The 24,712-nt window shown below is 40.9% G+C and overlaps 1 protein-coding gene across 1 annotated transcript in view; it reads left to right on the forward strand.

Moving 5' to 3' along the window:
• The first annotated feature begins 218 nt into the window (after nt 1-218).
• The window catches only part of PAGE4 (PAGE family member 4), a 79,539-nt gene continuing 55,045 nt past the window's right edge, over nt 219-24,712 (forward strand). The window contains exon 1 of the mRNA XM_050775770.1: nt 219-498. Coding sequence (XP_050631727.1) covers nt 418-498 — 81 coding nt within the window. The 5' untranslated portion in view covers nt 219-417. The remainder of the gene's footprint in view (nt 499-24,712) is intronic.

A 24,712-nucleotide genomic window follows, 5' to 3' on the forward strand; every position in this document is an offset into this window, starting at 1 on the left:
GTGCCTATCAATTGAAATGGAAAAAAGAAAGCCACTGCCAACTTTCATGTATTTAAATGTATAGGTAGATAGATACATGCAGATATTTATGATTTCTCCCTAGGATTCACAGATGCAAATGGAAAGGAAAAGTTGCAATGTTAAGTGTACATATTTTGTGGGGAAGACAAATAAGAACAAAGTCCCGCTTGCTCAGATGGACAGCTCTGTGTCTCCGCCTACAGGGCTCTGGGTGTGTGTGCACCAGGGGGAACCTGAAGTGGCCGCTTCTTCACAACCTCCGTTCCACAGACAGTTGCTTACCCCACCCCTTGTCACTGGAATAAAATCATTTGAAATATCTAACACCTAAAATTGCTAAAATGCACAGTGGACCTACGTAACAGCGATTTATGCCTATGAGGGCCTGCAGCCAAAATGAACAAGGAGAGAGCTGGGCTGCTGTCAGTGTTATTGTGGCTCATTGTCTATGCACCAACTGCAGTGCTACAGAGGCAGGTAACATTTATGACTTTCTGTTTGTTTGACGTCACTTTGGTACCTCAGCTCTGAGGTTTCCTTTGAGGAAGAGGGAGTGGAATGTCTGGAAGTTTTGACAGTGAATTTAACCTCCTCTCCTTACAGAGTTTAAGGGGCTACTCTCTAGAATGATCCCCTCTGACATTTAGATAACACTGGATTCTGTTCATCTCTTGCAGAGGAGCTTACCAGAGTGGACTCTGTCCAAATGCAGGAAACATGAGCAGAATCCCCAGCTTGCTTTCTCACACAGGACTCTGAGAAATACTCATCCTGTACATGCTCCCATTTAATGCCTTTTAATGGAACAAATTCGCCATTGGAAATACGCAGGAAGTTGATTTCTTATGTATTTTGCCATCTTTAACCAATCCCTGGATGGGTTTCCAACATCTCATTGAAGAGAAATATTTGGATGAGATAGGGGAAGTGGAACTCAGGCTTCTCTTTGTATTTCTACTTGGGTAGAATCAAGGAAACCTAAATGGCCATAATGTTTTACCTTTACCCCTTGTTATGGTTTGAATGTGTCCCCCTCAAAATTCATGTGTTGGAAACTTAATTCCCAATGCAGGAGTGTTGGGAGTTGGGACTTGATAAGAGGTGATTGGCTCTGCCCTCATGACTAGATTAATGTCATTATCATGGAAGCAGGTTAGTTATCATGACAGTGGGTTGTTATAAAGTGAGTTCAGCCCCTGGTGCCTCTCTCTGCCTTGAGCACTGGTTTTCACCTCTGCCTTCTGCTGTGGGATAACAAAGCATGAAGGCCTTCACCAGATGCTAGCACCAGGCTCTTGGACTTCCCAGCCTTTGGAACCATAAGCAAAATAAACTTTTATTTTTTATAAATTACCTATTCTGTAGTATTCTGTTATAGCAGCAGAAAACAGACTAAGGCACTCAAAAAACATATATAACAAACCAGCGTGTGTGCACATATGCGCACATGCACTCATACTGGAGGATACAGTGAGTGTTTGAGTTTTTGTGTCTTGTAGTTGTTGATGCAAGATGGCTTATGGGGTTGAAATTTGTCATCCATACTAAGTAATGTACCAGTTGAAATTGAGCAAAGTATGGAGAAGAGCCTTAAAAATCTGAAAAAATGAGGTGAGCTTAAAATAATTTAATATGTGCAGCTCAGGGAAGCTGCTGTTTAGGAGAAGTGGGAATGTGCCTCTGCTTCAAGACTGTAAGTCTCCAAAGAGTAATTTGCAGGTACTAAGAAGGCACTACAAAGAAGGAAATGGGCAGAAAGGAACTGAAGTGTGTCTTAGTTTGCTCAGGCTTCCATAACAAAATATCACAGACTAGGTGGCTTAAACAATAGACATTTATTCTCTCATGTTCTGGAGGCTGGAAGTCCAAGATCAAGGTGCTGGCTGATTTGGTTTCTGGTGAGGGCTCCATTCTTGGCTCACAGATGGCTGCTTTCTTGCTGTGTTCTCACATAGTCTCCTCTTTGTGAGCAGAGAAGAAAAAGAAACAAAAAAATAGAAAAGAAAGAAAAATAAAGGAAAAAGAAAAAGAGAAGAAGAGCAAGAAGAAGAGCTCTGTTATCTCTTCTTTTAAGGACCCACCCTGATTTAATTAAGGTGAAATAACTGTATGACTTCATTTAACCTTAGTTACCTCCTTGTAAACCCTGTCTCCAAATACAGTCACATTGGGGATTAGGGTTTCAACTTATGAATTTGGTGGAGAAACAATTATTTCCATAGTAGAGTGGAAGCTATAGGCAGTAGAATGACCTCCCAGGGAAACAACGGGGACAGTGATGCTATTCCTGAGGAATTAAAAGTGCATTGGGCTGGCCCAGTTCCACAATATGCTCTACGAAGGGCTTCCTTCCCTCCTGGCCCTTTGGAGATGTGAGGAAGGGACTGACAGACTAAACACTTTAGGTTGCTTGGGAGATACCATCTGATAAAAACTTGAATCTGGTAACCTTTCTCTCTCTCTTTCTCTTTCTATCTGTCTCTCTCTCTGTCTGGCTCTCCTAATGGAATACTAGTGTATTCTTATTAGGGAAGATAGAATTTGGTTAGGAAGGAAGGAAGAAAAAAAGGCAGGCAGGCAGGTATTGGAGCCAGAAGGACTGGGAGATTGCAACCACAATCTCCTGGGCAAAAGAAAGGGGAAATTAGAGGCAGTGCTTTCTCTTAGTCATGCGGGTAGTTACTGGCAATTTGTTCTGGCCAGCAGAACTTCTGATATCATGGCTATTGAATAATTTATCATCAAAGTTTAATGTGAAACCAGGTGACTAATAACTAAATCTAGGAACAGAAATAGAATCTTCATTTTTTCCGCCTGAAGAAACATTTTTTTTCTGTCATTTGATTTAAAGGCGAAAGGCTATTCACCATACCACTGAGAATTATAAAACCTTTATGAAATACTCATTACAGTGTTGAAATGAATGTGTGATAGAGAGGAAAGATGGCCTAATTCAAATCCTTACCCGACCCATCTTAATGAGGTTAAGACTCCTGTGAAAGCTATCATACTCAATGCAGTGAGATCACAGCATAGCCTATATATATATATTTTACCCTCTTTCTAGGTTGAATGGAAACCAGGCAGTGGCCAATAGGGCATAGAAATAAACGTTCTTCTCTTACTGTGATCGTGTAGATCTGATGGGGTTTTCAAAATGGCACATGGGTCAGTGTTTCTTGGAGCCTGGACTAGCACTTCCTCCTGGCATCTTAAGAGAAACAGTCTCCAGGCTTGGTAGAAGTCCTTGGCTTTCTTGCTTAGAAATGTCAGAGGCCAATGAATTATTTACATCCCCATCTCACCTTTACTCTGATTTGCTAATCTGATCCTTATCAAATCAGGCCAAAAGGAAAGCAGTTAGAAACTTGAACTTCTGTTGTTAGATAAGGACCAATCTCTACATTAAGAACTATACAGATATTTGTAAATTTCTCACTGGGACACAGAATTGGTACATATCTCCAGGTGATCCTGTTCTTTCAGCATGTATATTCTTCTCTTGTGTAGATATCAGTTGCTGTGATGGTCAGAAAGAGACAAAGAGAAACAAATTCATCAGTCTGTATTATATCACAGTAGAACACAAGGCTAGAAAGTAGGTTCAACCCTGTAGGAACCCAGCTGGTCTGCTGCCGTCACTGAGTTTCAGGGTCCCTGTCTGCATATCTGGAAAATAAGTTCATCTTTCCTAAAGACCTATCCAATCTTTCATTCTATAATCATAAGTAGGGTGATAAGATGTTATTTCATACTTAGAGGATGGGGAATTTGAAGCCATGCATGGTTACGAAAGGCCCAGAGATGGAATCTCATCTCTGATTCAAGGCTTTGGTTTCTGGCTTCCTGCTGTGTTACTTCAATGAAACCAACCCTTTTAGGGCATATGTCCACACATATTGGCCTATTCAAAAATCCATTCTATGCTGGATGAGGTGGCTCACACCTGTAATCCCAGCACTCTGGGAGGCCAAGATGGGAGGATGACTTGAGGCCAAGCATTTGAGACCAGCCTGGACAGCATAGTGAGATCCCATCTCTAAAAAAAATAGAAAAATTAGCTGGGCTTGGTGGCATGTGCCTGTACTCCCAGTTACTTGGGAGGCCAAGGTGGGAGAATTCCTTGAGCCCAAGAGGTTGAGGCTGCAGTGAGCTATGATCGTACCACTGTGCTCTAGCTTGGGTGACAGAGCAAGACGCTGTTGCTTACAAAAAAAAAAAGAAGCAAAATGCCTTTCCAAATGATCCCATTGACTGGGCAGAAATGTTACATTGTTAAAATATTTTGTGCCAGCTGCGGTGGCTCATGCCTGTAATCCCAACACTTTGGGAGGCTGAGGCGGGTGGCTCACCTGAGGTCAGGAGTTTGAGACCAGCCTGGCCAACATAATGAAACCTTGTCTCTACTAAAAATACAAAAAAAATTAGCTGGGTGTGGTGGTGGGCGCCTGTAATCCCAGCTACTTGGGAGGCTGAAGCAGGAGTTTGAGACCAGCCTATGCAAAATGGCGAAACCCCTTCTCTACTAAAAATACAAATTAGCCGGGTATGGTGGCGCATGCCTATAGTTCTAGCTACTTGGTAGGCTGAAGCAGGAGAATCACTTGAACCCAGGAAGTGGAGGTTGCAGTGAGCCGAGATCACGCTATTGCACTCCAGCCTGGGCAACAAAAGCGAAACTCTGTCTCAAACAAATAATAATAATAATAATAATAATAATAATAATAATTTTGCACAGTCTTCTCCATGAGATTTATACTCCTAGAGAGCAGAGATAATGACAAGCCTATAAGTCAATGTAGTATTGTTTTATTTAGTGCCTGCCTATTACCTAAAGAGTTTGAAGCAGTTTACACTAAAAACATAAGAAGAATAATCTTGAAAACCCAGGAAGAAAATTTGGGCAGAGAAGTCTCTGGGAAGCATCCCAAAACTAATGGCTACTGAAAATAAACCTCTCTAAACCCCTCTCTGTCTTTCTCTCTCCTTTCTTTTTCTTTCTGCTTCCCTTCTTGATTGTATTGTGTTTTCTCAATTAATTATTTTCTCTTTTTTATGCCTTCTTTTTCTTCCTATTTGGTTTCAGACAAAATGAGCCAGGTTTCTGAAACCTGAAGCCAAAAGCATCTGTGTTAGTCTGTTCTCACACTTCTATAAAGAACTACCTGAGACTGGGTAATTTATGAAGAAAAGAGGTTTAATGAACTCACAGTTCCACAGGTTGGACAGGAAGCATGGCTGGGAAGGCCTCAGGAAGCTTACAATCATGGCAGAAGGTGAAGGAGAAGCAAGCACCTTCTTCACATGGCAGAGCAGGAAGAGAAGAGAGTGAAGGGGGAAGGACTACACGCTTTTAAACCATCAGATCTCATGAGAACTTACTATCAAGAGAACAGCAAGGGGGAAATCCACCCCCATTATCTAATCACCTCCCACCAGGTCTCTCCCCTAATATTGAGAATTACAATTCAATATGAGATTTGGGTGGGGACACAGAGCCAAATCATATCAGCATCCTAATGGATACATCATTTGATTTTCGTGGCATGACATTAAGTATGAACTATTATCACCCCCATTTTACAAATGAAGAAACTGAGGCACAGAGGGGTTGAAGATGAAGACTTGCCTAAAATCAAATGGTAAATGGTGGAGTGAGGATTTTGATGAAGATAGTCTGAATCCAGTAGCTACATCATTAACTATTATAATATATACTGCCAGGTATGAAGTCAGATTTTAAACCAGGTCTGTTTAACTGAAACTCCATTGATCTTGACTATTAAACTATGCTCCCTGTGATGAAAATGATGATGATCATGACAATGGCAATAACAGTAATAATTATAGCTGACATTTACTGAGCTTTTATAGTGTGTCAGCATTAGTCTAAATATTTTTTAAAAATCAACTGATTAAATTTTCACAAAAAGTCTGTGAGTCAGGTACTACTGTTATCCACATTTTAGAAATATTTATTTCTATTCATATTCACAAATTGAGGTGTAGGTCATGTATTTTAAAAAAATTCTAGTTAAGACATAATTCACATACCATATATCTTATCTTGTTAATCATTTCAATTATTATTTGATTAAGAAATAATACACATCGCCATAAAATTTACAACTGTATACTTTGTACAATTCAGTGATTTTTGTATGTCCACTATGTTGCACAGCCATCACCACTGTCTAATTTTAGAACATTTTCATCACCCCTAAAAGAAACCCTGTATCCATTAGCAGTCACCCTCCACTCCTTCCTCTCCGCAGGCCTTGGCAACCACTAATCTACTTTCTGTCTCTATGGATTTATCTGTTCTGGACATTTCATATAAATGAAATCATACAATATGTGACCTTTTGTGTCCAGCTTTTTTCACACAGAACAGAGAAAAACAGCTACCATTTATTGGTTGCTATGACTACTATGGCCTACGCACTGTTATTGAGAGCTTTGTGTGCCTTATCTTTAATCCTCCCAATAACCCTGTGGCAGAGTAGAACTATCATCTTCATTTTAATGAGGAGACCGAGGCACAGAGCTGTTCAGTAACTTGCATAAAGAGCAGCAGCGCATACATGGCAGAGTTAAAATGCACATCCAGGTCTGTCTGTATCCAAATCCCACACCCTTTACATTCCATTTCTCTGCCTCAGTGTCACATGGATGTGGGCTACTAATGTGGTGGCATTGCAGCCAGGGCAAAGGAGTTGAGTCAACCACGTGGTGCTGAGAAACACAGCCCTAAGATCTCCTGGACTTGGTGTATCTTAGTGGGGTGGGGGCTGGGGATGCCCCATCTCAAGCCTGTGCTCCTGACCCCGGCAAATTTGCCTGCTGAGGTCCTGCTTGCTTACTTCTTCCTGCAGCTTCCTGGAGGCCCCAGCTGCAGTCTTTGGTTTTACTCAATTTGGATGTGTAGGTTACAGAGCTTGTATCGTGGAGCGTCTGTATTTCTTCATCTGGCTTTGCTTACATATGGAAACATGACAAAGCAAGTCAAGCTTTCTATGAGGGGAAGGACAAAAATTCACTGACCTTATTCAAGTATTCCCCCAAAGTCTGCAGCTCAGGCACATTTCCATCTGGGGCCCATTGAATAGCATCAGCTGCCCTTCTCTGGATGGGCACCCGAGGATGACAGCTCATATTTGCTTCCACAAGAGGAGGTTTTGGGGTTGCCCAACGGTTTGTTGCACAGAGAGCCATTTATGCTGTTGACTTAAGTTGATACTTTCTTCCAGTGTTAAGCTCTTCAAGGTGTGGCCTGTGAGATCTGGGGGAATGAACTGTTTTGCAAAGAAAGGATTATGCCTGATTGATAAAGCTGATATTTGCACCATGTGGTGGTGATGAGTATTCTTTGATGGCATTGGAGGATTTTATGTAACAGAAAATAAATATTTCAATGAGTTGAGTCCTAGAACGTTAGATCTGGAAGTGATCCTCAAGACTGAGTATTCAGCCCTTCTTTTTAGAGACAAATAAATTTACCAAGTCTGAGGGAGGAGTGTGGCATAGCGCAGGAATGCATGTGGTATCCATGGGTATCAATGAGAGAACGTACTGGGATCATTGCGCTCCGGTCATTTTACCCACTGAAGCCTTGGCTCCAGTGACCCCTGAATTTCAGTGACACACAAACATATCAGGATGCCTCACAGATGACAGCTGGTGCTTGTCGTTTCATAGACTTTCGGCCCTCAGTGCTGCTTTGTCACTGGCTTTCTTGGGCAAAAATGTGCCCGCTGCAGGGTGGACCCTAGTCACTACCAAGAACACTGATGACAATGATGATGATGATGATGATGATGATGACATCATCTTAGAAAACCCAGAGAGTGATGTACAGCAGTGGGTCCCCAACCTTTTTTACACCAGGGACGGGTTTTGTGGAAGACAGTTTTTCCATGTATGGGGCAAGGATGGAGGATGGTTTGGGGATGAAGGATGGTTTGGGGATGAAACTGTTCCACCTCAGCTCATCAGGCATTAGTTAGATTCTCATAAGGAGCAGGCAACCTAGATCCCTCACATGCACAGTTCACAATAGCGTTCGTGCTCCTATGAAAATCGAATGCCTCCACTGATCTGACAGGAGGCGGAGCTCAGGCGGTAATGCTTGCTTGTCCGCTGCTCACCTCCTGCTGTGCAGCCTGGTCCCTAACAGGCCAAGAACTACTGGTCTGGGGCCCCGGGAATTGGGGACCCCTGATGTAAAGGACTTATGTGTGCTCTGGTGATTTGTGAGGATGCTTTGAGGACCAGACTGTCCCCAGCTGCTATTCCTCCTCAAAGTCACCTGGTTGATGTGCTCCCTTCTCCCTCTGAAGGACCTAGAGTAGCCTAACGGGGAGAGGAGACAGTGAAGGCCCACAGAACAGGACCAAAATACCCAGCAGTACAATTAGCTGTCTCCACAGACCAGTCCAAGATCTCTTTTATTTATATATTGTACAAACGCAGATGTTTTACTTTTTATTTAGTAATTGTTTTAGAGACAGGGTTTCACTATGTCACTCAGGCTGGAGTACAGTGCTGTGATCATAGCTCACTGCAGCCACAGCTTCCCAAGTAGCTGGGACTACAGACATGTGCCACCATGCCTGGATAATTTTTTAAATTAATTTTTTTTTGTAGAGATGACGTCTTGCTATGTTGCTCAGGCTGGTGTTGAACTCCTGGTCTTAAGTGATCCTCCACCTCAGACTCCCAAAGTGCTGGGATTACAGGTGTGAGACATTGCACCTGGCCCAAAAGCAGATGTTTATACTAATAGATATGGACAATGAATAATTAAGTGGCGATTTCCATGCTCTATAAAGATGGCAGAGAAATGGATACTACTTTTCTAAAAATAGTGCCTGCCAAAAGAGTTTGTTTCAATAATTTGGAAAATGCAGGTCCAAACGGCTCATTCTTTCAGATTGCTGAACTGATTTGCTGTTATTGCGGCTACAGGCCTCTAAGAGTCACTGTTGAGCTCTCAGAGGAATGTAGAAGCTGGCAGGGAAGAGAAGGTCTAGAAAAAAACCTTATCTTATATAACCAGAAAATATTTATCAAAAATAAGGCATTAATCTTGATACAATGTTATTAACCAAACCATAAAAGTTATTCAGATTTCATCAGTTTTTCCAGGATCCATTCAGGATTCCACATGGTATTTGTCGTTTTAGTCATGTCATGTCTCCAGTTTGTGATAGCTCCTCGGTCTTGTTTTCCATGACCTTGACATTTTAGTGGTCAGGTGTTTTGTAGGCAGTCCCTCAATTTGAGCTTGTATAATGGTCTGTCATGATTAGAATGAAATAGAAATTTCTCATGATAAGACTGAAGTAGGTTTAAGTTAGTGGAGCCGTCTTGGGGCTAAATTTAAGAAAGGGATAAGTTAATTTTCTCTGTCCTGCTGCATCCTCCTGCATCCTGCCCTCTGTCTCCATCTTCAGTTCACTTCTCTCTGCCCTCAGTGGCCAAGCCTTAATAAACACTTATGCTTGCTCTGTGTCCAAACCAATGATAAGCGCTTGGGGCAATGCAAAGAGGAATGCCTCCATTCCTCTTTCTCTTCTTTCTTTCCATTTCTTTTCTTTCTGCTCCTTTCTTTCTTGCTTGCTTTCTTTTTCTTCTTTCTTTTTTCTTTCTTTCTTTCTTTCCTTTCTTTCTTTCTCTGTTTCTCTCTCTCCTTCTCTCTGTTTCTCTCTTTCTCCTTCTCTGTTTCTCTCTCTTTCCTTCTCTCTCTCTCTCCCTCTCTCTCTTTCTGTCTCTCTCCTCCTCTCTCTCTCTGTCTGTCTCTCTCCTCCTCTCTCTCTCTGTCTGTCTCTCTCCTCCTCTCTCTCTCCTTCTGTCTCAACAGGTGTCCTCAAACTCTAGGAATGAATTCCAATATCCTACATTGTGACCAGAAGGAGGCCCCACAGTACTCCTTCTGAAAGGGTTTGAGCAGAGGGCAGTCAGTCCTGCAGCTGTAATTCATCATTACATCGCTCATTGTGTGAAAAGCAATAATGTCCCATTAGCGAAGTATTAAATCTGAAATGTTTGTACTGAATTCTGGAGAAACTTCCTGAGGTCACTTTCTCAACTGGGTGGTGTGATGTTTCATCTCAGTGGTCCTGATTTTTCTTACTTTTGGTGGAAGGGGGAATAGTAACTTAGTTTTCTGGAGTTTCCAGAGGGATGGGAAATATTATGAAATCAACAATGTTGTAGCTCAGTACGTGATCCTTTCAATTTACACCAATGGCTAAGATTTATTATCATTTTTCTGATAAAAGTTTGGGGCTTTTAATCATAGCTCCATTGAACATCAAGTTTGGAGGAAGATGTTGTTCACAGTTGTGTCATTTTATGTATGAAATCACTGAGGCCAGAGAGGGAAAAACAACAAATTACTCAACCAATGAAATCGATATTGCTCGTTTTCTGTGTGCTCAGTTCTGTACTGGCTGGTGGACGGGTATATAGGTTTATAGGACATTGTGCCTATCTGTAAAAATCTTCAAGATCTAGCATGGGGGTGTTTACTATTCTGTTTAAGGTGAGCAAGAGCAAGGCAGCAGTTATGGCATTGATGCTAAGTATCATATGAATTCATAGAGAAGTCCAACAAAAGTTTGGAAAGGCCTTAAAGAGGGGTAGAAATTGAGCTGGATCTTTCACAATTGACAGGATTAGAGAGAGGAAAAAGCCAGACAGTGGAAGCCTCCAAAAACCAAACAGAAAAGGTTGAAAGATTTGAAGCAAGAGTGCCATGAGGGGACCACTGTGGTTTTTTTTTTCTTGTTTGTTTTTGAGACAGGCTATCACTCTGTCGCCTTGCTGGAGTGTAGTGGTGCGATCACAGCTCACTGCAATCTTGACCTACCCAGGGCTCAGTCTCCCAAGTAGCTGGGACTGTAGGTGCATGCCACCATGCCCAGCTAATTTTTCCTATTTTTTTTGTAGTGACAGGGTCTCACTGTGTTGCTTAGGCTGTCCTTGAACTCCTGGGCTCAAGTGACTCCCCTACCTTGGCTTCCCAAAATGTTGGGATTACAGGCATGAGCCACCATGCCCAGGTGAGGGGAGTAGTGTTTACAGAAACTTAATCTAACTGAGATGTGCAGTGGGATCAGCTGTTTCAAGTGGGAGAGTCATTGCCAGGCAAGTGTGACATTTATTCTGTGCCTCTCAGGGGCAGCACCAAAGCACTGTGGTCCACTAGTGAAACTAGAAATCAGATAGGAAAGGAAAATTCTGCTATATTGAGGCAGCAGGAGAGACTTTTTGGAGTAAATGTATCCTTGAGTGTTCCTTAAATTTTAATGGAAAAGTACATTGGTTAACATTTTTAAAGTGCTTTTTATGTGCTAGCCATTGCTATGTGCCTATTGGTTCACGTAATCTCTCTTATACAGAGGAGGAAACTGAGGCTTGTAAAATAAGTCCCTCCGCTTAAATCATAAGGCCAGAAGATAGCAAAGTAAAGTTTCCTAAATAGACCTGTCTGATTTCAGAGTCCCTATCTCCTGACATCCTACATATTGCGGCATTATTTTTTCTATGTTAGAGCTGGAGGAAATTCTAGTCCAAACTCTTGTTTTAATGAAGAGCAGGCCAAAGGCCAAACAATCAGAGTGGTGCACCTAATCCTTGATCATTTTGTGCTTCTTCAAAATGTTGGTGCCTCTGACATCAGGCATCTGGATGCTGGGGATGGAGTATCTGGTCCTGATGTCACAGAGTAACTTAGGGGAAAAAACCCTCTCTAAAAGAGTTCAGGCTTTAGACTTAGCTGACTAACATAGGGGTCCCCATATTATTCAGTGGCTCTTTCCCCTCCAGTTATGACTTGAGATCTGGTTCTGGAAAAGACTGAAAGGGGGGGCGTTCTTGGCAGGAACCCAAGCTGGGCAGTCATTGGTGGGGATGGGGGAATAGATGTTATCCCACCTTCATATTTTGATTCCTGTGACTCTGAAGCCTTTTCTGTTTGGACAAATATATCATCTAACATGGCCACTGTGTGTCCTTGGGCAAATTGCTGGCTTTTTCTCAATGTCAGCCTTTTCCTTTGTAGAGTGAGAATAGTGATCATACCTACATTTTTAGGGTTGTGGGTGTGAGAATGGAACGGCTTTGGTTAAGTGTACAAAGTAGACACTCAGTGAATGTTAGTTCCCTGAAATACCTTGGTAGAAAAGGCAGTGGGTGGTAAAATGGCAAGATCCCTTATTTGGAATTAGACAACATTGATGATGCATTTAGGATCATCAAACTTGGGTGTGTGGTCTTGGGTAAAGCAGGTAAGTTCTGGCTGTAGTCTCACCTGAAAAACAAAGAAGCTCATTCTAAATGGAGCACATGCTAATCATTAAGAAACTAAATGGTATGCAAAGTTATGGAGAAGGAGAAGCAGATAAAAAAGGGAGGGGAGAAGGGAATTGTCAAGAAATCCACTTTGCTTTTTTACATCTCACATATTTGCCAAAAGCCTCTGCTTTCATGGAGGCATGAGCCTAATAAAAACGTAACTGTTGTCTCTAAGGTTAGTTACTGTAAAAAACACACACACACACACACACACACACACACACACACACACAAACAAAAAATCTATAACTGCAAGCTACAGGTAGTTTTAGAGAGACTTAACCATAACAGTAATGATAATATTTACCATTTATTGAATGTATGCTATGACCAATAACCGAGCTGGATGCTTTACACACAGTATGTCCATTTTTCCTAGCAATCCTGCAAGGTGAGAATTACTGAAAACAATTTACAGGTGAGGACACCAAGTTTTCAGACATGTTAAGCTAATCTCCTGCAGATGAAAAGTGATGGAGATGGGATTCCAACTCAGGTTTCTTGAGCTTCAAATGAGTTGCTCTTTCCCTTATGCCAAGATGTTTTTCATGTGTATCAAGTGCTAATCTTTAAAGCTGGTCTGATGAAGAGGCTCCCTTTATTTTCAGAAGCTGTAGCCAGATCATAAAGCCTTCCTAGTGTTCCTTTTTAGGGTTTTTTTTCAGAAATACACAAAGAAGTCAGCCATTGCTTTCAATGACAGCCTGTTTAGGGGCCATATTGTATCTGACCTTTGGGTTCCCTACCTTATTCACCATGTATGGCTCCAAACAAAACTGAATGGTTCCTGAAATGAAAATTCACACTCAAAAGACATACCTTTGCTGCAGTTGTAAATACTTGGAAAAATTATGCTTTGCAATTTGAAGGCAGTTTCAAAAAGAGGTGTTCCAGAAATGCCTTTAGTACTGGCAACACCATTGAGATCATAAGATGACTGCTTTAGAAATGAACAAACCCATCTGGAAGTTGAAGTATTGACATGGAGACTAAAAACAACAAGATATAATTCCTCTCCATTCCCACCCCAACCAAGGTATTCCATGTCTGTAAGATGAGTGGGCTGTAAATTTGTGTGTGTGTATATGGGGTCCCCCAACATAATAGACCACAGGAGACTGGGAGAGAGATGTGGAGTTTCCCCTTAATCTTCTAGTACCTGAGTTCCTTGCCCTAAACCAAGATAATGGTTTTTATATGCAGAGTCTTGATTTCATAATGCAAAAGCCTTATGAAATCTAGTTGTGAACCTCCAGCTGCTGCTCTGGTTGATATGGAAATGGGAGGGTGGGGAGATACAGCCCTAGCCACATAGAATCTCTCTAGCTGTGGGCAATAGACCTGAAGGGGGCCCAGGACACTCCTGTAGGACACAGTTTAAAAACCACTACTGAGGCCGGTCATGGTAGTTCATGCCTGTAATCCCAGTAAGTTGGGAGGCCAAGGCAGGAGGATTGCTTGAGCTCAGGAGTTTGAGATCAGCCTGGCCAACGTGGCGAGACCCTATCTCTAAAAAAAAAAAAAAAAGCTTAAAAATTAGCCAGGTTTGGTGGCATGTGCCTGTGGTCCCAGCTACTTGGGAGGCTGAGGTGGGAGGATTGCTTGAGCCTGGGAGTTTGAGACTGCAGTGAGCTATGATCTTACCACTATACCCCATCCTGGGTGACAGACCGAGACCTTGTCTCTAAAACAAAAACAAAACAAAATGAAACAAACAAAAAACACTGCTGAGGTAATTCATGGGGTTTCTTGGTGATTTTTTTTTCCATGAAGGAATCCCATATACCAGTTCCTATATTGTTGGGCCTTCGTTTCCTCACCTAAAAAAGAAGAATCTCTCAAGTCTCCTCAAATTCTAATGATTGGGAATTCTAATGTGGTCTAATAATAACCAGGACCAGGCAGTGAAAATGCGAAACCTTTGCTGACAGACCTTACCATACAAGGCTTTAGCTCATTCGTAATGGGGACTGAGGGCACAAGCTCTGTGGGGCTGAAATGCACCAGCCCTCCTGCTGAGTCCCTTCCTCCCCATGGCTTCTAATGGTTAATGGACAGCTGACTCCATGATACACAGATTTCTCCAGCAAGTCTTCTGTCGTGTTTTTACTGCCTTGGAATTGTGGAATTGCTCAACCGATGTGCATGTGGCTCATTTCACTCATTCACAACAAAAATGCAACTCCTGCCAAGTCAACAGAATGCATTAAATACACTCAAATTATACAACACATCCAACAAGTGTTTGCCAAACACAGTTTAATGCTCAGGAGGTGGCTGATCCAAGAGAAGAAAAACCAAAGCTCTTCAAAGATAATATATAATACATCTTCATTAAAAGAGAAGATAAAAAATAGAAAAATGGACTAAGGACACAGACAGTTCACCAAGTACAAATAGTTATTGTTTAGTCTTAAAAAAATTAATCTTCCAGGACATCCAGCCAATACAAATAGTTATTATGTAAAAGTAGGGGTCTGCATTGTGACCTCTATCTTGTTATATGATCTGGAGCAAGTTACACTGTCTGGCGCCAGTTTCTTCCTTAAAATGTCCAGGTTTGGCTAGATAAGCCTTAAGGTCCGAGTTCTAAAATTCTCTTGGTCTCTCTTTTGTATTAAACACAGAAGAATACAAAAAGACACCTCTTAGAAAAAGTAACATACGGCATAGGTCCTGCTCCTGAAGAAGGATGCAGAATCTGATTGAAAGGCAGGTTGGGGCTACATCGTGAATGGCCTTGAAGGACAATTAAAGATGTTTGGACATTATCTCATTGCCAAAAGGAATCACTGAAAATTTTAGATCAGGGCAGTAGTGCTGAGAAAAGTTTGAGATAATACAAAAATAAATCCCAGCCGGGCGCGGTGGCTCAAGCCTGTAATCCCAGCACTTTGGGAGGCCGAGACGGGCGGATCACAAGGTCAGGAGATCGAGACCATCCTGGCGAACACGGTGAAACCCCGTCTCTACTAAAAAATACAAAAAACTAGCCGGGCGAGGCGGCGGGCGCCTGTAGTCCCAGCTACTCGGGAGGCTGAGGCAGGAGAATGGCGTAAACCCGGGAGGCGGAGCTTGCAGTGAGCTGAGATCCGGCCACTGCACTCCAGCCTGGGCGACAGAGCGAGACTCCGTCTCAAAAAAAATAAAAAATAAAAAATAAAAATAAATAAATAAATAAATAAATAAATAAATCCCTAGGAAGAAATGATAATAGAATGAGGACAGTATGGAAGGAGTCAGAGAGGCCTTCTTGGCAGACTCTAAAAGATTTGAACTGTACCCCTTCTGTTTCCACGGATGCAATTGTTTGATTTTGTTTTTAATAATGCAGCATTGAATATCATCATTGACAAGGTTTTACTTTTTTTCTGCTTTGTTTTTCCTTCATATGATTTACAAGTTTTTAGTTGGAAAAGTAAAATACAGAGAAAGATAGAAAATTCAGTTTCCTCCTTCTCACATTTTTTTGGATAAATTATATATTTGACATTTTAAATGTCTTCTCAGAGAAGAGGAGCCATGCGGTATCAGCCTGCTGGCATTGCTGTCCTTAGGGAAGTAGGGACTCTGGAGACAGAATGCTCAGCTCATTTATGGAAATCAGTTGATTGAAGGATAGAATAAAGTGATCTTCTCAACATTGATTTAATATGAACATGTTTTATTGACAGCTTCTAAAACAAAGTCTGGCTCCACTCCTTACCAAACTATTCACCCTCTCTACGCCTCCATTTTCTTATCTGTAAAGTTGAGCTACTAAGAGTACCTACCTCATAGAGTTATGAGGATTAAACAATGTAATGTTTTTAAAGTAGGAGTTTTCATTATTTAATAAATGCTGAGGGGAAAACAGTTTCACTGTTTCGAAGAAAAATAATAAATGCAATATTTTAAGATTGCATTTCATACTTTATACCAAAATAAATTCTAGATGAATAAAAAAGGGACATATTTGAAAAGATAGTTAATATATAATACATCCTCATTAAAAAAGAAGATAAAGAACAGAAAAATAGGCTAAGGACACAGACAGTTAACTAAGTACAAATAGTTATTATGGAAACTATAGCCCTTTAACTTAGGAGTTTCACTTCAAAGAAAATACAGATGCACAAGGATGTACTCATAAGGATTTCATTCTAAAATATGAACAGAATTACATGTAGAATTATAGATGAGTTTTTAAAATTTCTGTTCTGTGTGTTTTTTACTTTTTAATTCTTGTGGGTATATAATAGGTGTATATATTTATGGGGTACAAGAGATATTTTACACATAGGCATGCAATGTGTAGAAAATTGGCTCTCCATTCTCTCAAGCATTTGTCCTTTGTGTTGCAAACAATCCAGTTATACTCTTTTAGATGTTTTAAAATATACAATTAAATTATTTTGACTATAGTCACCCTGTTGTGCTATCAAATACTAGGTCTTACTCTTTCTAACTAGTTTTTTTGGTACCCATTAACCATCCTCATTTTTCCCTCAACCCCCCACTACCCTTCCCAGCCTCTGGTAACCATCTTCCTATTCTCTATGTCCTTGAGTTCAATTGTTTTGATTTTTAGATCCCACAAATAAGTGAGAACATGTGATGTTTGTCTTTCTGTGCCTGGCTTATTTCACTTAACATAATGACCTCCAGTTCCATCCATGTTGTTGCAAATGGCAGGATCTCATTCTTTTTCATGGCTAAATAGTACTCCACTGTGTATAAGTACTACATTTTCTTTTCTTTTAAAAATTAAGTTAAATTAAATTTTAACTTTTGGGATATATGTGCAGGATGTGCAGGTTTGTTACATTGGTAAACATATGCCATGGTGGTTTGCTGCACCTATAAATCCATCACCTAGGTATTAAGTCCAGCATGCTTTAGCTATTTTTCTTGATGCTCTGCCTTTCCCCATCCCCCTACAGGCCCTAGTGTGTGTTGTTCCTCTCCGTGCCCATGCGTTCTCATTGTTTAGCTCCCACTTATAAGTGAGAACACGCAACTTTTGGTTTTCTGTTCCTGTGTTAGTTTGCTGAGGAAAATGGCTTCCAGCTCCACCCATGTCCCTGCAAAGGACATAATCTCATTCCTTTTTATGGCTGCATAGTATTCCATGGTGTATATGTACCACTGTGGTACATTTTTATAATCCAGTCTATCATTGATGGGCATTTGGGTTGATTCCATGTCTTTGCTATTGTGAATAGTGCTGCAATGAACATATGCATGCATGTATCTTTATAATATTGTAATATCATAAAGATTATAATAGTAGAATGATTTCTATTCCTTTGGGTATATACCCAGTAATGAAATTGCTGGGTCAAATGGTATTTCTGGTTCTAGGTCTTTGAGAAATTGCCACACTGTCTTTCAAAATGGTTGAACTAATTTATATTCCCACCAACAGTGTAAAAGCATTCTTATTTCTCCACAGCCTCGCCAGTATCTGTGATTTCTTGACTTTTTAATAATCGCCATTCTGACTGGTGTGAGATGGTATCTCATTGTGGTTTTGATTTGTATTTCTCTAATGATCAGTGATGTTGAGCTTTTTTCATATGTTTGTTGGACACATAAATGTCTTCTTTTGAGAAGTGGCTGTTCATATCTTTTGTCCACTTTTTAGTGGGGTTGGTTTTTTCTTATAAATTTGTTTAAGTTCCTCGTAGATTCTGGATATTAGACCTTTGTCAGATAGATAGGTTGCAAAAATTTTCTTCCATTCCATAGGCTGTCTGTTCACTTTGATGATGGTTTCTTTTCCTATGCAGAAGCTCTTTAGTTTAATTAGATCCCATTTGTCAATGTTTGCTTTTGTTGCAATTGCGTTTGATGTTTTTATCATGAAGTCTTTGCCTGTGTTTATGTCCTCTAGCATTGCCTAGATTTTCTTTAGGGTTTTTATAATTTGGGGTAGTACTACATTTTCTTTATCCATTCATCTGTTGATGGACATTTAAGTTGGTTCCAAATTTTGGCTACTGTGAACAGTGCTGCAACAAACATAGGAATGTTGATATCTTTTTGACTTACTGATTTCCTTTGTTTGAGGTATATACCCAGCAGTAGGATTGCTGGATCATACGGTAGTTCTATTTTTGTTTTTTCCAGGAACATCTAAACTGTTCTCCATAGTGGTTGTACTAGTTTATAATCCCACCAACAGTGTACAAAGGTTCCCTTTTCTCCACGTCCTTGCCAGCATTTGTTATTGTCTTTTGGCTATCAGCCATTTTAACTGGGGTGAGACGATATTTCATTGTAGTTTTCATTTGCAGTTCTCTGATGACCAATGATGTTGAGCACCTTTTCATACGCCTCCTTGCCATTTTTGTCTTCTTTTGAGAAATGACTGTTCAAATCTTTTGGCATTTTTTGATTGGATTAGTGTATTTTTTCCTATAGACTTGTTTGAGAACCTTATATATTCTGGTTATTAATCCCCTGTCAGATGGGTAGTTTGCAAATATTTCCCCCCATTCTATGGGTTGTCTCTTCACTTTGTTGATTGTTTCCTTTGCTCTGCAAGAACTTAACTTGATGTGATCCCATTTGTCTATTTTTGCTTTGGTTGCCTGTGCCTGTGGGGTATTACTCAAGAAATCTGTGCCCAGACCAATGTCCTGGAGATTTCCCCCAATGTTTTCTTGTAGTAGTTTTATAGTTTGAGGTCTTAGATTTAAATCTTTAATCTATTTTGATTGGATTTTTGTATATGGTGAGAGACACGGGTCTAGTTTATCCTTCTGCCTGTGGATATCCAGTTTTCCCAGCACCATTTATTGAAGACTGTCTTTTCCTCAATGTATGTTCTTGGCACCTTTGTCAAAAATTAGTTAGTTGTAAGTGTGTGGATTTGTTTCTGGGTTCTGTATGCTGTTCTATTGGGCTACGCATCTGTTTCTATGCCAGTACTATAGTGTTTTAGTTACTATAGCTCTGCAGTATAATTTGAAGTCAGGTAACATGATTCCTCCAATTTTGTTCTTTTTGCTTAGGATAACTTTGGCTATTCTGGGTCTTTTGTGGTTCTATATAAATTTTAGGGCTGTTTTTTCTATTTCTGTTAAGAATGTCATTGGTATTTTGACAGGGATTGCATTAAATCTGTAGATTGCTTTGGGTAGTATGGACATTTTAACAATGTTTATTCCTCCAATCCATGAACATGGAATATCTTTACATTTTGTGATGTCCTATTCAATTTCTTTCATCAGTGTTTTATAGTTTTCATTGTAGAGATCTTTCACTTCTTTGATTAAGTTAATTTCTCGATATTTAACTTTATTTGTGGCTATTGTGAATGGGATTACTTTCTTCATGTCTTTTTCAGATTGTTCACTGTTGGCATTTAAAAGTGCTACTGATTTTTGTTATTTATTTACTAGTTATTTTGTGGTCTTCTCTTTCTTCTTTCCTTCCTATCTTTCTTTTAATGAAGGTGATTTTTTCTGGTGGTATGATTTAATTTCTTGCTTTTTTTGTATCCGTTGTATGTTTTCTTATTTGAGGTTACCATGAAGCTTGCAAATACTATGTTATAACACATTATTTTATTTTATTTTTAATTACTTAATTAATTAATTAATTTATTATTATACTTTAAGTTCTAGGGTACATGTGCACAACGTGCAGGTTTGTTACATATGTATACATGAGCCATGTTGGTGTGCTGCACCCATTAACGCATCATTTACATTAGGTATATCTCCTAATGCTATCCCTCCCCCCTCCTCCCTCCCCACAATAAGACCCGGTATGTGATGTTCCCCTTCCTGTGTCCAAGTGATCTCATTGTTCAATTCCCACCTATGAGTGAGAACATGCGGTATTTGGTTTTCTGTTCTTGCGATAGTTTGCTGAGAAGGAAGGTTTCCAGCTGCATCCATGTCTCTACAAAGGACACGAACTCATCCTTTTTTATGGCTGCATAGTATTCCATGGTGTATATGTGCCACATTTTCTTTGTTTTTGTTTTTTTTTTGGGGGGGGATGGAGTCTCGCTCTGTCACCCAGACTGGAGTGCAGTGGCGCAATCTCGGCTCACTGCAAGCTCCGCCTCCTGGGTTCACGCCATTCTCCTGCCTCAGCCTCCCGAGTAGCTGGGACTACAGGCGCCCGCCACCACGCCTAGCTAATTTTTTTTTTGTATTTTTAGTAGAGACGGGGTTTCACCGTGTTAGCCAGAGTGGTCTGGATCTCCTGACCTCATGATCCGCCTGCCTCGGCCTCCCAAAGTGCTGGGATTACAGGCGTGAGCTACTGCGCCCGGCCAGGTGCCACATTTTCTTAATCCAGTCTGTCACTGATGGACATTTGGGTTGATTCCAAGTCTTTGCTATTGTGAATAGTGCTGCAATAAACATATGTGTGCATGTGTCTTTATAGCAGCATGATTTATAATCCTTTGGGTATATCCCCAGTAATGGGATGGCTGGGTCGAATGGTATTTCTAGTTCTAGATCCTTGAGGAATCGCCACACTGTTTTCCACAACGGTTGAACTAGTTTACAGTCCCACCAACAGTGCAAAAGTGTTCCTATTTCTCCACATCCTCTCTAGCACCTGTTGTTTCCTGATTTTTTTAATGATTGCCATTGTAACTGGTGTGAGATGGTATCTCATTGTGGTTTTGATTTGCATTTCTCTGATGGGGAGTGATGATGAGCATTTTTTCATGTGCCTGTTGGCTATATGAATGTCTTCTTTAGAGAAGTGTCTGTTCATATCCTTTGCCCACTTTTTGATGGGGTTGTTTGTTTTTTTTTCTTGTAAATTTGATTGAGTTCTTTATAGGCTCTGGATATTAACCCTTTGTCAGACGAGTAGATTGCAAAAATTTTCTCCCATTCTGTAGGTTGCCTGTTCACTCTGATGGTAGTTTCTTTTGCTGTGTAGAAGCTCTTTAGTTTAATTAGATCCCATTTGTCAATTTTGGCTTTTGTTGCCGTTGCTTTTGGTGTTTTAGACATGAAGTCCTTACCCATGCCTATGTCCTGAATGGTATTACCTAGGTTTTCTTTTAGGGTTTTTATGGTTTTAGGTCTAACATTTAAGTCTCTAATCCATCTTGAATTAATTTTCGTATAAGGAGTAAGGAAAGGATCCAGTTTCAGCTTTCTACTTATGGCTAGCCAATTTTCCCAGCACCATTTATTAAATAGGGAATCCTTTCCCCATTTCTTGTTTTTGTCACGTTTGTCAAACATCAGATGGCTGTAGATGTGTTAACTCATTATTTTAAATGGATGACAACACTGATTGCATAAACAAAGAAACAAACATGCAAAAACAAAAGTAATAAAAACTCTACACTTAAGTTTTTTTCTCCTGCTTTTTAAACTTTTTGTTGTTTCTCTTATGTCTTACTGTCCTGTCGATGTCTTGAAAAGTTGTTGTAGTTATTATTTTTGATTGGTTCATTTAGTCCTTCTACTCACAGTAAGAGCAGTTTATGCATTACAATTACAGAGTTATAATATTCTATGTTTTTCTGTATGTTTACTATTACCAGTGAGTTCTGTACCTTCAGATGATTTCTTCTTGTTCAAGTAACATCATTTTCTTTCAGATTAAAGAACTCCCAAGCATTTCTGGTAGGTACAGGTCTGATGTTGATGAAATTCCTCAGCTTTTTTTGTCTGGGAAGGTCTTTATTTTTCTTTCATACTTGAAGAATATTTTTGCTGGATATACTGTTCTAGGATAAAATTTTTTTTCCTTCAGCACTTTAAATATGTTATGCCATTCTCTCCTGGCCTGTAAGATTTCCACTGAAAAGTCTGCTGCCAGATGTATTGGAGCTCTACTGTATATTATTTGTTTCTTTTCTCCTCCTGCTTTTAGATCCCTTTTTTTATCCTTGACCTTTGGGAGTTTGATTAGTAAATGCCTTGAGGTAGTCTTCTTTGGGTTAAATCTGCCTGGTGTTTTATAACCTTCTTGTACTTGAATGCTGATATCTTTCTCTAGGTTTGGGAAGTTCTCTGATATCCCTTTGAATATACTTTCTACCCCATCTCTTTCTCTATCTCCTCCTTAAGGACAGTAACTGCTAGATTTGCCCTCTTGAAGTTGTTTTCTAGATCTCTTAGATGTGATTCATTCTTTTAATTCTTTTTTCTTTTGTCTCCTCTGACTGTGTATTTTGAAATAGACTATCTTCTACCTTCAAGCTCACTAATTCTTTCTTCTGCTTTATCAATTCTGCTGTTAAGAGACCCTGATGCATTCTTCAGTATATCAGTTGCATTTTTCAACTCTAGAATTTCTACTTGACTGTTTTTAATTATTTCAATCTCTTTGTTCAATTTATCTGACAGAATTCTGAATTCCTTCTGTGTTATCTTGAATTTCTTTGAATTTCCACAAAACAGCTATTTTGAATTCTCTGTCTGAAAGATCACATATTTCTGTTTCTCCAGGATTGGTCCCTAGCACCTTATTTAGTTCACTTGGTGACGTCATGTTTTCCTTTGTGGTCTTGATACTTGTTGAAGTTTGTCAGTGTCTGGGTATTGAAGAGGGAGATATTTGTTGTAGTCTTCACAATAAGGGATTATTTGTACCCATCCTTCTTGGGAAGGCTTTCCAGGTTTTCAAAGGGACTTGGACCCAAGCCCAATAACACTGTGGGTTTGTCAGACCCATAGAGGCACCACTTTGGTGGTCATAGGTAAAATCCAGAATAATTCCGTGGATTACCAGGCAGAGTTACTTATTCTTTTTCCTTACTTTCTCCCAAACAAATGGAGTCTCTCTTTTTGTGCTGAGCCACCTGGTACTGGGGGTGTGGTGATGTAAGCTCCCCTGTGGCCACCACTACTGGGACTTCACTGGGTCGGTTCTGAAGCCAGCACAGCGCTGGGTCTTGCCTAAGGCTTGCTGTAACCACTACTTGACTACCACCTATGTTTACTCAAGGCCCTAGGGCTCTATGATCAGCAGGTGGTGAAGCCAGTCAAGTTTTGTGTTCTTCCTTTCAGGATGGTGAGTTGCCCCTGGCCCTGGGTGGGCCCAGATATGCTATCTGAGAGTCAAGGATTAGAGTCAATAATATTAGAAATTTACTTGATGTTCTCTTCTACTGTGGCTAAGCTGGCACTTAAACCACAATACAAAGTCATTCCCACTCTTCCCTCCTCCTTTCACAGGTAGAGGAGCCTCTCCCTGTGGCTACCAACACCATTAGCCCGCAGGAGTTTCTGCCAGGCCATGCTGATGTGCACCTAAAGCCCAAGGGCCAAGGGCTTTTCAGTCAGCTTGTAGTGAATTCTGCCAGGCCTGAGACTTACTTTTCAGGGCAGTGGGCTCCCCTCTGGCCCAGGGCAATATCTAGAGACACCATTAGCCCACGGGGGTTTCTGCCAGGCCTTGCTGATGTGCACCTAAAGCCCAGGGGCCAAGGGCTCTTCAGACAGCTTGTGGTGAATTCTGCCAGGTCTGAGACTTACTTTCAGGGCAGTGGGCTCCCCTTTGGCCCAGGGCAAGATCTAGAAATGCTGTCCAAGAGCCTAGGCCTGGATTCTGGGACCCCAAGAGCCTGCTTGCTGCTCTACCCCAATGTGGCCGAGCTGCTACCTAAGAGGCAAGACAAAGTCCTCTTCACTTTTCCCTCTGCTTTTCTCAAGTAGAAGTCTTTCACCATAGCCACCACAACTATGAATATACTGGGTCACACCAGAAGGCAGCATGTCTCAGAGTCTCATCCAAGGCCCATTGTGTACTACCTGGGTGTTGCTGCTGGTTATTCAGGGCCCAAAGGCTCTCTAGACACCAGGTGATGAATCCTGCCAGAACTGGGTCCTTCTCTCCAAGGCAGCAGGTTCCCTTCTGGCCCAAGGTCGGTCTAGAAATGTCATCTGGAAGCTAAGGCCTAGAATGGGGGGTCTCACAACTCTGCCTGGTGCCCTCTCCTACTGTGGCTGAGCTGATACCCAAGAGGTAAGACAAAGTCCTCTTTATCATTTGCTCTCCTCTCCTTAAGCCAAAGGAGGGAGTCATTTTTTGTCGCTGTGAGCTGCACTTCCTGCAGTTGGAGGAGAGATGGCACAAGCACTCCCTTAGCTGCCCTGGCTGGTGTTTCTCTAGGTCATATGTCACCCTAGTCCACTGGCGCTAAATCCAGCCTAGCACTGGGAGTAGTCTAGAAGTTGCAGTCCTTGTATCCTAGACTGCCTTTCAAGTCTACCTAGAACCCCAGAGCGCTTTGACCCACCACAGTGAGGCTTGCCAAGAAACTAATGTCTTGACCCCTGAGATGGACGATTCCCCTCTGGCTAGGTCTGGCCCAAATGCTCCCTCCATTCATGGGTGCTGGCTGAGCCCAGCA

The sequence above is a fragment of the Macaca thibetana genome, chromosome X (genome assembly GCF_024542745.1).
Source record: "Macaca thibetana thibetana isolate TM-01 chromosome X, ASM2454274v1, whole genome shotgun sequence".
NCBI classification, from domain to species: Eukaryota; Metazoa; Chordata; class Mammalia; order Primates; family Cercopithecidae; genus Macaca; species Macaca thibetana.